Source organism: Lacerta agilis, chromosome 6 (assembly GCF_009819535.1).
Source record: "Lacerta agilis isolate rLacAgi1 chromosome 6, rLacAgi1.pri, whole genome shotgun sequence".
Taxonomy (NCBI): domain Eukaryota; kingdom Metazoa; phylum Chordata; class Lepidosauria; order Squamata; family Lacertidae; genus Lacerta; species Lacerta agilis.
In genome coordinates, this window is record NC_046317.1 from 73189298 (window position 1) to 73203277 (window position 13980).

General features: G+C 45.7%; 1 protein-coding gene across 1 annotated transcript; it reads right to left on the reverse strand.

Annotated features, from left to right (window-relative positions):
• Positions 1–2467: 2467 nt before the first annotated feature.
• On the reverse strand, positions 2468–12899 carry PIGT (phosphatidylinositol glycan anchor biosynthesis class T). The gene is made up of 12 exons (XM_033153980.1): positions 12608–12899; positions 10968–11145; positions 9869–9996; positions 8404–8504; positions 8060–8146; positions 7652–7739; positions 7458–7555; positions 6538–6703; positions 6040–6240; positions 3985–4150; positions 3603–3686; positions 2468–3010 (listed from the first exon to the last, which is right to left on the reverse strand). Exons 1-12 carry the CDS (start codon positions 12897–12899, stop codon positions 2758–2760), a joined length of 1842 nt encoding a protein of 613 aa, XP_033009871.1. The 3' UTR covers positions 2468–2757.
• Positions 12900–13980: the final 1081 nt, after the last annotated feature.

Consider the following 13980-nt stretch of genomic DNA (forward strand, 5'->3'; position numbering starts at 1 on the left):
GAAAAAGAAGACATTAAATCAGAGATACAGTCGTACCTTGGTTCTCGGACGTTTTGGCTCCTGAACACCAGAAACCCGGGAGTGTATGTTGCGGTTTGCGAACGTTTTTCGGAAGCCAAACATCCGACGCAGCTTCCGATTGAGTGCAGTCATTTCTGAAGCCGTGCCTTGGTTTTCAAACTGTTTCGGGAGTCAAACGGACTCCCAAAATGGATTAAGTTTGAGAACCAAGGTACCACTATTTTACTACCATGTCTGAGCATTAGGGAGGAAGGCACTCTTCCATTCGGCAGACTGATGGCCTGACTCTTGATAACATGTGTACATTCATGCATGTAACTAACCAGCTGCACATAAACCACACTCCCAATTTATCCAAGTTGGAGAAAACGGATTGTGATGTATATTAGGTCCACCCCACATTTGGCACAGGAGGCCATTCAGTCAAACTGAGCCATCCCCATCTATCCTACAGCTGGCGTCAGGTTTGACAAGTAAGGACTGAGCTTAGCCAAAAGGGGGCCTGGGGGCAGTGCCAATCAGCTGATCGGTGCAACTTGGAAAATAATCTGCAAGACCCAACTATCTACTGATTGTCAGGTCTTGCAGAGAGCTTTTAAAGGGGCTTCACAAGAACCGGGGGGGGGGGGGTGTCACTTGCATTGTGACAACACCCACCTGTCAAACTTGGCAAGCAAGGGGTAGGAAGAGATAACAATCTGGTCCGCTGACCAGATTCAATTCACCATCCCTGGATTGTGCAAATACAACTATAAGATTGTACCTGAAATCAGCAGGGTGGCTCTCCAGCAAGAATCCTGTAGAATTATAGCCCAGTTCTGAAAGCTAATAGAATTTAAACTTTAGTATTAGATCCTGAGTAGTGATTCTACATCCCAAATCTAGAATATGTTAAATCATGCATTAAACATTATTTATATTAATTTATTCTATATTTTAGAATATATGGCAAATATGTCAAAATTTACCAGCCTGCATTTTTTATACAGTATGCTAACGTAATAGTGGACTACTGGAAGATTTGGTTCCTGTCAAGCAGGTTGGCGGAAGAGGGATAGATCCGATGAATAGGCTTGCTATCTGTCACACAGTGTGCCAGTTAGTAACCACACAGTTCACAAAGGAGTTAGCTTTTTATTACCAAAACAAAACCACGATCTCCAGACTTGGCTAAGTGTCAGGCCTAAGAAGCACAGCAGCTCATTCCCAGTGGCCTTCCCCCATGAAATCAGTCGCTGAGACTGAAAGTTCCCACCTCCCCACAGCTGTGTAAGTCCCCTCCTCCTCTCCAGGGGTTTCCCCAAGCAATCAGAGACTGCGCCTACATGCAGCTTATTGCTGCTCAAACCATTTCAGCCCTCCTGGTTCTGGGAGACGAGGAAGTAGGCAGCGTGTCGCAGGAGGGGGAGATACTTGCGACTCTTCACCAGCCTGACTCATCTGTCTCTTGGCCTCCCTCTTCCCACTCACCTGCTTTATCCTCTGCCCATAGCTGTCAACTTTCCCTTTTTTTGCAGGAAATTCCCTTATTCCGGCACCGTTTCCCATTGCAAAAAAAAGGGAAAGTTGACAGCTATGGCCGTTTCCCAATGCAAAAAAAAGGAAGGTTGGCAGCTCTGCCTCTGCCCCAGACTCCCCCAGTTCACTAAGCCCTGTTACCCCTTCATCACCTGACACTATCCTTTACAGCCAGCAAGCACAGAAAGCAAATTGGAGGTGGGAAGCTCTGTTTTTCCTCCACCAGTACCGGCACATTAACTTACCTGAATGGAATTTTATGCATTCACCTGCATGGAATACCTGGCCACCTATAGCTACCAGGGGACATGTTAAGTACAAAGCTGATTAAAACCTGTGTTATGGAAGACATAATCACCACACAGCATTTATTTATTGAATTCCTTATCCATCTCTGACAGTTTTTTTTTTGGTCTTCTTCCTCTCTTATGCAGCAAACAGTGGTTATTCCCATCACCGGCAGATACGAACGCAAATCAAATTGGCATCGACTCACACGGCATGGTTTCTCTTTTATTTTATAGCGTCCCCTGTGCCCAGCCTGACCACCCCAAATCCCACAGTCCCAAATTAACCCCCCTAGCAATTTTCTTTCCCCAATCATAGCTGCCTCCTCATATCCTCACTTATTCTCTTCTCCAAAACAGCAAGAGACAGCATGCTAAAATTAGATAGCTATGCAGGTCAGTCTGAGGCCTAAAATGCTATTTATTCTCTCTGCTGCTTTCTTTGTCTTCAGTTTCGCCATTTCCCCCAAGCATTTTTTCTGCGAGCTTTTTTTCTCTGACCTGAAAAAAGGTTCAGCGTTCCAACTACATCCATTACATGGCAGCTCAAAAAAGGATAATTAGCATGGCAATCAGTTGCTGTAGAAGAAAATGAAAAACAGGTTGGTGAGTTAAGTGGTGTTTGACCAAGGCCAAGGGGATCATAGTTCAGAAACAGGTCATGTTTATTTCCAGTGTTTTTCCAGCAAATGCAAGTTCCCCTTAAATTAGCAAGCTTCATCCCTGGGCATTTTGCTCTTGCAGTCCCAGTACCAGTGATTGCTTCCCTTGCTGGTGGCAGGCAGGCACAAACAGCAGATTTACTGGCTGTGAAGGAACTAGAGGGCAAAAAGGTGTTACACCTGCCTTAAGCCCACCTGTCCTCTTGCAGCTTTGTCCCAGCAAGCCTTGGCTGTAGAGATCCTTGAAAAAGTGGCTGCATCGTCTGCCCTCAAAGAAGTGGGACACCTCTCATTTTACGGATTACGTTTGCCAGTCGCTTGGCTAAGCCTCCTCTGTTAGGTTCTTCTACATGGAAGGTTCTGGTCAGCAGGTTATAGAAGGAGCCATAGCAAACAGCTACCACTGTGCAGGTCAAGCAAATGACATTATACGGCATGCTGAAGTCTGGCGTCGGCAGGTTCACCAGCAGTGGTTCTGTGTAGAGGCGCACAAAGTAGCTGGAGCCATCCAAGGAAGGAAACCTGGGGAAAAGGAAGGAGGAGATCAGCAGAGCTCTAAGGGCTGATTCAGATAATGATGTGTTACCACCCTTGTCTCCAAGCATATCAGATCAGGAGATAAAGCAAGAGTGAAGGAGTGCCACATCTTTGAGGGCAGCCTCAAATTGCAAATCACAAACGGAATATTCATATGAAAGGTTTCGATGTGCAAGTGCTTTTCAAATAAGCAACACCCCGTATACACTGCGCCACATGAAGAACTCAACGGGTTTTCCGTCTTCTGCAATTCCACAGCGCCACCCGCGTCCCTAAATGCCAGTGTAGAAGCAACCAAATAAGTAATTTACTTCTTGAATCTAATCAAAAATTTACATTCAGTTCAGAACTAAATTTCAGATTAACCAAGGTTGAAATTTCTGAAAACAGTTCATGAGAAGTCTTTGATATCTATGTGTGCACAGTCTTCTGTCATGGTGGTCTAACTACAGCCTTTGCTAGGTTAATCTGAAACCTCTGGTATGAAACACTTTCCAATAATCAACAGAACTACAATACCAATCCCACACATCACATCCCCACCCTTCTCTGTTTTGCAGTCATCAAATGCACTCACAGTGAAGCAAAGAGTGGGCTTTGATCTTCATCTTCCTCTTTCATCGCAATGACACTGGGCACTAGGGCACTCAGAACAGATGGGCTACAAACCAAACAAAAAGAGATTACTTAGAGCTTTGGCCCAAGGATGAGGAATCTGTGGCCCTTTAAATGATGCTTGGCTCTCCGTTTCCATCATCTCCAGCTGCTCATCATGTTGGTTGGGGCTGATGGGAGCTGGAGTCCAACCACATTTGGAGATCCATATAGGTTTCCCATCCCTTCATGGGTCCCTCTTGGAGGGGAGGAGGTTTATGAACCTGGTCACAAAGGATGCAACACAGACAAGCCCAAGGCCGACAAACTGATGGCGAGTGGCTCGAGGACAGCTGCAGCCTTACCTCACATAAAACCCGTGATTGGGGTCAGGAGTGTATTCTGTCCACTTCAGCAAGGCTCTCTCAAACTGGATGGTGATCTTTGTGACAGAGTTTGCCGGCAGCTGAATCAGCATTTCCAGGAGATGGGGCCGCTGTCGGTCCTGAGCTGGCTGGTAGTGGATATAACCTGGCAACAAAGACATGCTATCATCGCACACCACTTGGGTCAACATGAATAAATAAAACCCTTCCTTAATGTTTACATAATGCCTTGAGGAACACTCTTACTTAGGCCCAGCAACTCCAAGGAGGAAAACAAACTCAGATCACAAAATATTTCTCCAACCGCCTCCATTCCCCATGTTTGGAATACGAGCTCTTACGCACCGAGATTAGTCAGAATACAGTGGTAGCTCGGGTCAAGAACTTAATTCATTCTGGAGGTCCGTTCTTAACCTGAAACTGTTCTTTACCTGAAGTACCACTTTAGCTAATGGGGCCTCCTGCTGTCGCCGCTGCCCAATTTCTGTTCTCATCCTGAAGCAAAGTTCTTAACCCGAGGTACTATTTCTGGGTTAGCAGAGTCTGTAACCTGAAGCATCTGTAACCTGAGATACCACTGTACTGTATGTTAAGACTGTAGTCCCGTATCTGAGGGGCGGGGAACCTTTTTTGGCCAAAGGCAGCATTACCAATAAAAGCTGCAGGAAGCTGCATTCCAGTGGTGGATGAGGCCAGATCCATCTACAATCTCTTACAAACACGCAGCCATTTCCCATGGGAACTGAGACATACATAATTCATAACCACTCAAGTTTCACCTTCCATTTTCCTTCTGTTGTTGTTTTAACCAAAGTTTCTTTAAAAAGAAAAAGCAGCTCTTCAGCACCCTTTATTAGTTCTGACTGAAAAAGGCAGAAGAATCCTAGCAGAAGAATGCAAATTACTCAATGCACAGCTCAACTGCAAGCACAGCCTTTCAGCTATTCACAGCTTTAAGTTTTAAAATGCAATTGCATCCTCAAAATTGTAAGCATGCAACTGCAAGCTGCAAGGCCACTTTTTGCACATTTGCAAGGAACAAAGGCCTACCTTTCTGATGAAGCATTTCCCCCTCTACTTTTTTTGCAGCAGCTTTTGCAGAGAAAGGAGCTGCAGCTGCAAACTTTGCACAGCATCAGTGCCCTCTTTTCTCTGTCAGATGCTCCCTGCTTAACAGCTAATGCAGGGGCCTCAGGGAGGTTAACAGCAGGGAAACCTAGTCCTATATCCACTTACCTGGGAGAAGGCCCATTGAATTCTATGGAACTTACTTTGGAATAGATATGCACCATATTGCACTACAGAGCTGCAATCCTATGCACACCCACTGTATAAAATGGAACTTTCTTTTGAATAAATATACATAGCGTGGGGCTCTCAGAACCGCGGGACAGTACAATGAAGTAGACAAAGTGTTGGAATAAACAAATAATATAAGAAACCATCAACAGGGTAACATGCTTCACTTCTCCTTGAGAAGTGACTGCAAATGCCACCAGTAAAACTCATTTCCTTTTAAGGAAGTCAAACATTTATGGCTTACACAAAGCCTTCCAAATACGCATTTCTGCTACTACATCCCTACCATGGTATATGATCATGCTAAGCTTTGTACATAGGTTAATGATAAACTGCATCAAAAGGGGTGGGGTGGGGGTGGGCCTTGGAACTCAGCAACCCAAATCACTGAACACAGAAAAAACAAATTACTATGGCTAGCCTACATATCCAGTTGTTGGTAAATGCATATGTAATGCCAGATGTACTCAAGAGAGGGTCCTGAAGGGGTATAGATATGAAGGCAAAACTTCGTCCTTTTGAACTCAGGCCTCCCTTTCTGAATCTGCTCCATTTCCTTGGCATATCAACTTAGAACATGTTCCAGTACATATATTGGAACACAGAAACCTGCCTGCACTGACACGCAGAAGCTCTCCCCTGCAATGTTGTCTGGGGCTGATGGAAGTTGCCGTCTCAAACATCTGGAGGGCATCAGGTTGGGAAAGGGTGTATTGCTAGGAGGCTCCTTCTTACTTGGTTTGTTTTCCTTGCCCTTGGTGATAATGGTCAGCGTGTGGATGTAGAGTCGCAGGTACCAGGGCACAGTCTCCAGCAGAAGCACAGGGAAAGCTCGGTATGGGTGTGTGTTATAGATTAGGGTGCTGATTTCTCCTGTCTCGAGGCCATAGCCACTCACATAGCGCTGGGCATGGAGCACAGGTACTGCCAGATCCACTGCAGGAAGGAAATGAAACCATGTTAGGAGTCAAACTACAGGAGCACCACCAAATGCAAGAATATTATCCCTGGGATAATGTGAGTTCTGAACTACGACAAGTCTGCTAGCAGTCCCAGCAGAAAAGTAGCTGTACTATTTTTCTGCTGTGACTACCACCAGATGTGTCCCGGCTCATAAATGAACAAGCTTAAATGATGCACAGCACGAGTCTCTCTCTTTCAAAGAGCGTCCATTTTCAACCAATCTAAGAGAGGACAACGCATTAGGGACAGGAAAAGCCATTGATAACTCACAGCCATCCTGAGGGCGCTTCCATTTTAGTTGCACATTGAGACTGCGAGAGCCATTAAAGAGTCCTGGATTCAGGAGATCATAGACTGCGTATGTTCTCCTGTCTCCTTGGACAGATGCTTCATGTACAGACAAGGGAGCTGGGGACACTTCAAGTAACTCTTTCTCCTGGAAACAAACAAAATAAAGCAAAATCATCATTAGCCATCGAAAAGATAACCAGCCCATCTATGTCATATTTTTGTGTATATTCAGCACATGGGCAGGGTATGTGGGGGAGACTACCTTCAATTGGCCCCAATTCTAATATTTATTTAAAAGTTTTCTGGCCTGTTTTACAGGATAAAAACATCTCTGCAGAGCACATTACAACATACTTTGAAATGCAAAGGGCAATATCCCACCCCTCCCCGCAAAAGGAGCCCAATGGATCTACTCTGAGTATGACGAACATTGGCTATCACCCAGAAAGAAGCAATCTGTGCACCCAGCACAACAACTGAAATGAAAGCCTATATAACGCTGTGTTCACAATTGCAGAGGGTTCCTAATTAGGTGGAGAACCTACATGCTTATGGATGTAGGCATGCAGTTTCTCCTCCCAATCACTGCTAAACACTGATGTTTGAGAGTATAGCCAGTGGGGTGGGGGTCCCATTCCATGCACTGGATATACACATGGAGATTATTTGAGTAGCCCTCTACTCTCAAGACTCTGTAATAGTACTGGAGACATAAAGCACCTAAAGAACTGTAAGCATCTGATTAAATACTCTCTCCATAATTTATGTTCCGCTCAGCTACATCTGGGGTTTCCATCAAGCTTTGTTCACCCAGGGAGAGCTCTGAGTAAGGTGGGCATCTCCTAAAGGTTTTGATGTTCTAGCCCTATTGGAAGATAACTGGGAAAAGGAAAGGTTACCTGGCCTTTACTGGAAATGTCAACGTAGACTTTGCTTTGAGACGCCAGTGGGCATGCTTCAGTAAGAGTGCGGGAGAAGATCTTGAAGAGGGACCAATCTGGTGGGAGAATGGCACAAAGGTCATTATTAAGAAGTGAGTAAACCGCAGTAACCATAGCAGAGTAGTTATGTGCTGCAGGGTGATTTGAGTTACCTTTCTTTCCATAGCCGCTGGCAAAGGAATCAAAGACAACCATGAGGGTCTGTCTGAGCTCCCAGGACATGCTCATGCACAAGGCATCCTGAGTGAGAAGGACAAAGCATCAGAAATGGCAGGCTTCAAGCAGGAGCAAGGGTAGCTCTAAGGCAGGCACCCCCAAACTCGGCCCTCCAGATGTTTCGGGACTACAATTCCCATCATCCCTGACCACTGGTCCTGTTAGCTAGGGATGATGGGAGTTGTAATCCCAACATCTGGAGGGCTGAGTTTGGGGGTGCCTGCTCTAAGGTAAGGCTTGTGAAATGTGATCATAGGGTTTGGCAGATCATAGGTGAGTGGGCATCCTGTCTCCAGCTCTTTCAACCAATTTACAACGCAGCACCAAATCCTTCAAGGACTCACCCTGCAAATGGGGCGGATGTGCACAGCTTGGGAGTGGTAACTGCTGTGGAACAAGCGCTCAGCCTTCAGCAGAACAGCCAGACCAGCCTAGGAAGAAAAAAGAAAACGCGGCTGAATTTTTGCTCCGTAGTATAGCTAGAAACAAGCCCAAGCACCATGCAACAGTGCACACGTAGTTCGCTCTCTTCCAAAGTACTTGCTCCAATTGAGAACTAGGCCAAACCAAAGCATCAGATGTGCAAGGTGGGTTTTTGTTGTTGTTTTTGGCTAGGATGAGGGAACCCAGAGCAATGACACATGTTGGTTCAAGACTCCACCTGCATGATCACAGGTATGTGCCTCACCTTTGAACTGCATGGCAGCAGCTTCTTCCATGGTGTGAGGTTCTCAGTGCAGACAACTTCACGGGGCAGGACAGCATATCGTAGGAAACGGTGGTCTGTAACTGAAGGAGGCAGAGAAAAGGTTAGAACATGTGGCCCTCCTCCTCTTGATGTTGGTGAAATTTCCATCAGCCCCAGCCAGCACGGTGAATTCCAGGAAATGATTGGTTGCCCATTGGTGGTATGTAAAATTTAAAATAAAACAAAATGCTCTCAATATGATGATGGAAGTCAGCTTCTACAAATCACCTGGCTTCAAATCTTGCCTCTGCCATGAATTCACAAGCTTAAGAAAAGCAGGTATCTAACATAAACGGTACTACTAGATGGAATTTCTTTAAGGATCATTGAGGTCACATGCGTGGAATACTTAGAACTACTGTAGAGTGTGAGGCTGTTAATCTCAGGGTTGTGGGTTTGAGCCTCACATTGGGCACGAGATTCCTGCTTTGCAAGGGGTTGGATTAGATGACTCTCATGGTCCCTTCCAACTCTACAGTTCTTTAATTCTACTGTTAAAAGCTAGGTACAGTTGTACCTTGGGTTACGTACACTTCGGGTTGCGTACTTTTCGGGTTATGAACTCCCGTAACCCAGAAGTGTAACAGACCGCGCGCACAATCCGCGCATGCGCAGAAGTGTTCTGTGCACTTCGCGCATGCGCAAAGTGCGTTTTTCAGGTTATGTACAGCGACCCGGAACCAATTAAGTACATAACGCGACTGTATTATAATCACACAAAGCACTTATTTATTGAATTATTGCCTGTGCTATCCTATTGCTTCAAAGTAATATAAACAAAATAGTCAAAGAGAATCAATAAACACATTTAAAAACTAACAGTCACAACCTATTGGCAGCCCAATTCCAAAGTCAATTAAATCTTATTACCCAGTCAACCCAAACAATCCTTACAATGCTCTCAAGAAACACAGATAAATTACAAAATCAGCAACCCTAACCAGGATAACGAACAAGGAGACGGGTAGATGTTCCAAAAACGCCGAGCCATTCAGCACCCCCAAAACTATCTGAAAATCTTATGCCACAATACATTTGTTAATTTTTAAGCCACCACAAGATACTTGGGTGTTTCTAAGAAGTTCTGTTCTCCCTTTAATTTCACCAATACATGCCAACAACACAAGGATTCCCACATGCACAATGTGACTTTTCTTTCTCCTTCCCCTGCATGCACCCTGCACTCTTACCAAATCTGTGCCAGAGTATTTGGGAACCCAGAGAAAATATTTAGGGGGTGCACAAGGGGTGGAGAGGGAGGAAATATCAATACACTGATGGGACAACTTAGTGCTATGCTGGACACAACTCTTTGTCATTTAAGAATTTAGAACAAGCTGCAATTCAGTGGTGCCCCCTTCTTGCAAAACAAGCCCTTCCAGGCCAGAATAGCCCAATCTCTTACCATTTGCCAATCCCAGAGGTTTGAAGGATGCTGTTGGAACGACAGTGTTGGTGGAATCAATGAAGTTCAGAGAGGCACAGAATATTCCTGAGAGAATGTTGCTGAGATCTTTCCAAGCTTTGTCAACGCTGAAGATGAAAAATATACATATTCAACAAACATTTACTGTGAATGATTTGCCCGAAACTTGCAAGACGCCATTTGGAAAGCAAATGTGTTTTCAAGTCATAGACCGTGTTTGCAGCTGTACATCACTTCAGGTGCCATTCTAGTGGCAGGAGATGCTACATATAAAATTCAAAAATAAAATAAAATAATGAATAGCTCGGGCTTTGCTTCAGTACTACATTAACACGGCAGCACAAGTATATGGAAATAAGCGATGTTCACAGCCCACAGCTACAAGCACCATCTAGCACCTGATGGCCTACTCCAGGAATGGGAACCTTTTCCATGGCCAAGAACTGCATTCCCTTTTGGGGGCCACACACTTGTGGGTGGGGACAGAGGCAAAAGTGGACAGAGAAACAGACACACAGTTTACCTTTGCATTGTGGGAAACTTTCTACACACACTACTGTTTCCTTCGTCCAAGCAAGCAAGAGGTATTATCAGACTCCAAGAGCACATTGCAGCCTGGCAAAAAGCACTCTAAGGAGGCTGTGGAGAAGGGACTGTGAAAGGTAGGGCCTGAAAATTGGCCGTTTGACATGGAGAGTCCTGAGGGCCAGACAGAGAACTTAGAGGACCACCACCCCATGCCTATTCCGATGAAACAGCAAGGGAGAAGAACTATGGCCCTTCTAGAGGCTACCACTGATTTAGGTGTTGGGATGTCCCAGTGGGCCTTGGCAGCCTTTGGCAAAATCGTTCAGTGCAAAGGAAGACCCAAGAGACATCAGAATTTGAAGGTGAAGGAACAATGTCTGCTCATTTAAAACCATATGATTGCCTTCATGGAATGGACCTTTGAGATTTATCTTGTTTATGCACTTATGCCACAAGGAGGTGGGCAGGCGAGAAAAGTAGAGTGCAACAGCCTTCTTATGATTTACCCGAGAGCCCTTCAACCAAGTAAAATCAGCTCAGGCTTACTTACTCAGAGACAGACTCCTGAAACCAAACCCAGAGCTCAGCCCCAGCCGGAGCTTGCAAGTAAGGCTGTCCCCAGCTCCGTGTCCGCCAGAAGCCCTGAGTGAGGGAGAGATGCAATTCGCGCACCGAGTACTTGGAAATGAGCTGGCCAAGGGCTTTGGGGAATAGCCGGTAATGAGAGACTGTAGGGAGCAAAGGGGGGGGGGGAATAGAAGCATTATAACAGCATATCTTCACATCAACCTGCCCACCTGCCCCACTCCCCAATTAACTTTCCCTTCTCCTGCTCTATTTAAGAGGAATGCTGCTGCAGTCCTGCTGGCACTCATGCAAGTCACCCAGTAGCCTATTCCTCAATCTATTATTGCCTAGGGTTCCCTGACCCTTTGCTGCACTCATTTTCCATTCACCACCTCAGGCCTTTTATGCTTTCCCAGAGAGACTGGCTTGAACCCCTGGCAGTTCACAGTCCCCACCACTCCCCAATGGCTACGAGACATGATCCTCTACCCCTGTAGTCGGTGGCAGAAATGCTTCCAAATAACAGTTGCTGGAAAACATGGGAGAGGAGAGTTCTCTTGCATTCTTGTTCAGCTCTCTGGTTTCGCACAGGCATTTGGCTGGCCACTGGGAGAACATGATGCTGGACTAGCTGAGCTGTTAGCCTGATCCAGCAGGCTCTTCTAATGTTCTTGTTGTTGTAACCTTTATGCACTTGCATTTTCTTTCAGGCCGTTGCTGCATTTTATTTTTTATATATACTTTTCAATTTTGTACATTTCAATAATATTACAATCATTTTAACATTTCAAAACTTGACTTCCTTCTCCCACTTTCTGCGGTTCCTTAAATTTATTTTTTTTATATTTTCTGCCAATTCCAACTTAACTTAATCATTTATTCATCTACTTTTAAATGTATGCTCTTATAAAGCTGCAGGTTATTGCAATAATCCTGCAAATGTTCTTATCTGTTTACAGTTTGTTTGTAAATATTCAAGAAACCAATTCCATTATTTTACAAAAAGTCTGTTATCTTGATTTCTTATTTTTCTGGTAAGTTTCGCCATTTCTGCGTATTCCAAGGGACTTATTTCCATTTGGGGACAAAAATAACATTCTGGCCGCTGTAGTCTCATACCATAAATAAATTTCTTTACAGTTTGGGTAGTTCTGTCCCTACAATTCCCAAAAGACCTTTTGCTGCATTTCAACCCATTTGATACGCAAGCGGCATTTTAATTCGTAGGGACTACATTGGAGAACTTCACCTGAAGGACTGAATGATTAATAAATGCTAGAATCCCAAAACCCAAGAGTCCAATCCCCTGTAATGAAAGAACCTCAACTATAAAGCAACCACAACAGAATGGATTTATTTATTTATTTAATCCAAACGGGGAAAGGTATCAGGTGTGTGTGTTGGGGGGGGGGAACCTTTGGCTCTCCACCTGTTGTGGAACTACAACTTCCATCACCTCTGCCCGCTAGCCATGCTTGCTGGGAACTGTAGTCCATCCACCCACACAACTGGCGCAGAAGCCCTGTCTCCGGGGTTCCTTCTACAGGGACCCCCTTTTCCAGATAATGCTTCACTCCCTCCCCCAAAAAAGAAACCTCTGTCGCGACAGGCCCCGCCCCTTACCGCCCTCCCGCTGCAAGTCGGAATCCCAGCGCGTCCGGAACTGGAAGGTGGCGGCCACGTCCCCCGACGGGAGCGGGCTGAGCAGCAGCTCTTCCCGCAGGGAGTCCCGCGGTTGTTCCGCCCCGCTCGCCGCCAAGAAGAGCAGCAGCAGCAACAGCGGCGGCGGCGGCCCGAGTCGCTCCATTCCTTCGCTGCGCTCACGGCAAACCGGAGCAGCTCCGCCCACTGCCCCCGGGCGCGTGTTAGCCAATGGGGAGCAGAGGAAGGAGGTTCCATGGAGCCCCGCCTCCATTCACCCTGTGAGCCAATGGAGGCTTTTCAAGAAGGGACAGAGACGAGGCTAGAGCGGCACTTCCCATTGCCTTGTTGTTGTTCGTAAATCCGCTTCCGGGTCGGAGGCAAGGGATGCCGGAAGGAGCTTGCAGGGGAAGGTTTCCTGCCGTGGCTGCGGTTGGGCGCCCCACGTGCCCAGACATATGCAGAAGGTAACAGAAGCAGCAGTAGCTTGATCCTCGTTTCGTTTAATATACGTTTACATGCCATATATACTATAATATAAGTATTATGCATTGTAATATATAAAATCATTTCTTTTTTAAAAAAAAAAACACCACACAGGGTTGCGTTATGTTGAGCCATACCTTTCATTCTTCTTTACCTGGATATTGGCACTCCAATGTTTGTTCCTAGCTCATACCTGGAGATGCTAGGAATTGCAGCTGGGGCTTTTTGCATGGAAAGCATCGTCTTAGCTGCCACTGAGCTAGAACCCCTCCCCCAAAAGTCTGGACCCAGTTCTCCTGGTCTGGGAATTGGAACCCAGGACCTCTTGGAGCCAAGGTAAGAATAATACACCAAGACTAACTGTGGCTAAGCTGTAGCATTCCAGAAGTTGTCGGACTGCAACTCTCTCACCAGCCCCAGCCAGCCTGACCAATAGTTAGGACAAATAGGAGTTATAGTCAGTAACAGAGGATCACAGGTTAGCCACCCCTTTACTTTAGCTTACAGGCATCTGTTGGGGATGACAGAGGTATAGGATGTTGTTTCTCGGGACAAGGGAGTAGGCCAGAAGAACTACTTCCATTGTTCATGCAAACTGGAAGTGCTTATTTATTAGCCCTTTATTTCTTTTCTCTGCAACTTCCACTGGCACCAGCCTGTATGGTCAATAGTCAGGGATAACTAGAATTGTAGTCCACAGCCACAGGTTCCCCATCCCTGTTCTGGAGCAAGCGGATTTGTTCCATTATCTCTGTGGCAAAACTATTGAGAACTGCAGCCTTAATTATGTCAAAGCTAGGCCATGGCTTAAGTAGTTTTTTGGCAGGGTTCCCTGCAACCATTTCTTTCTGAAAGATGCCATTACTGTA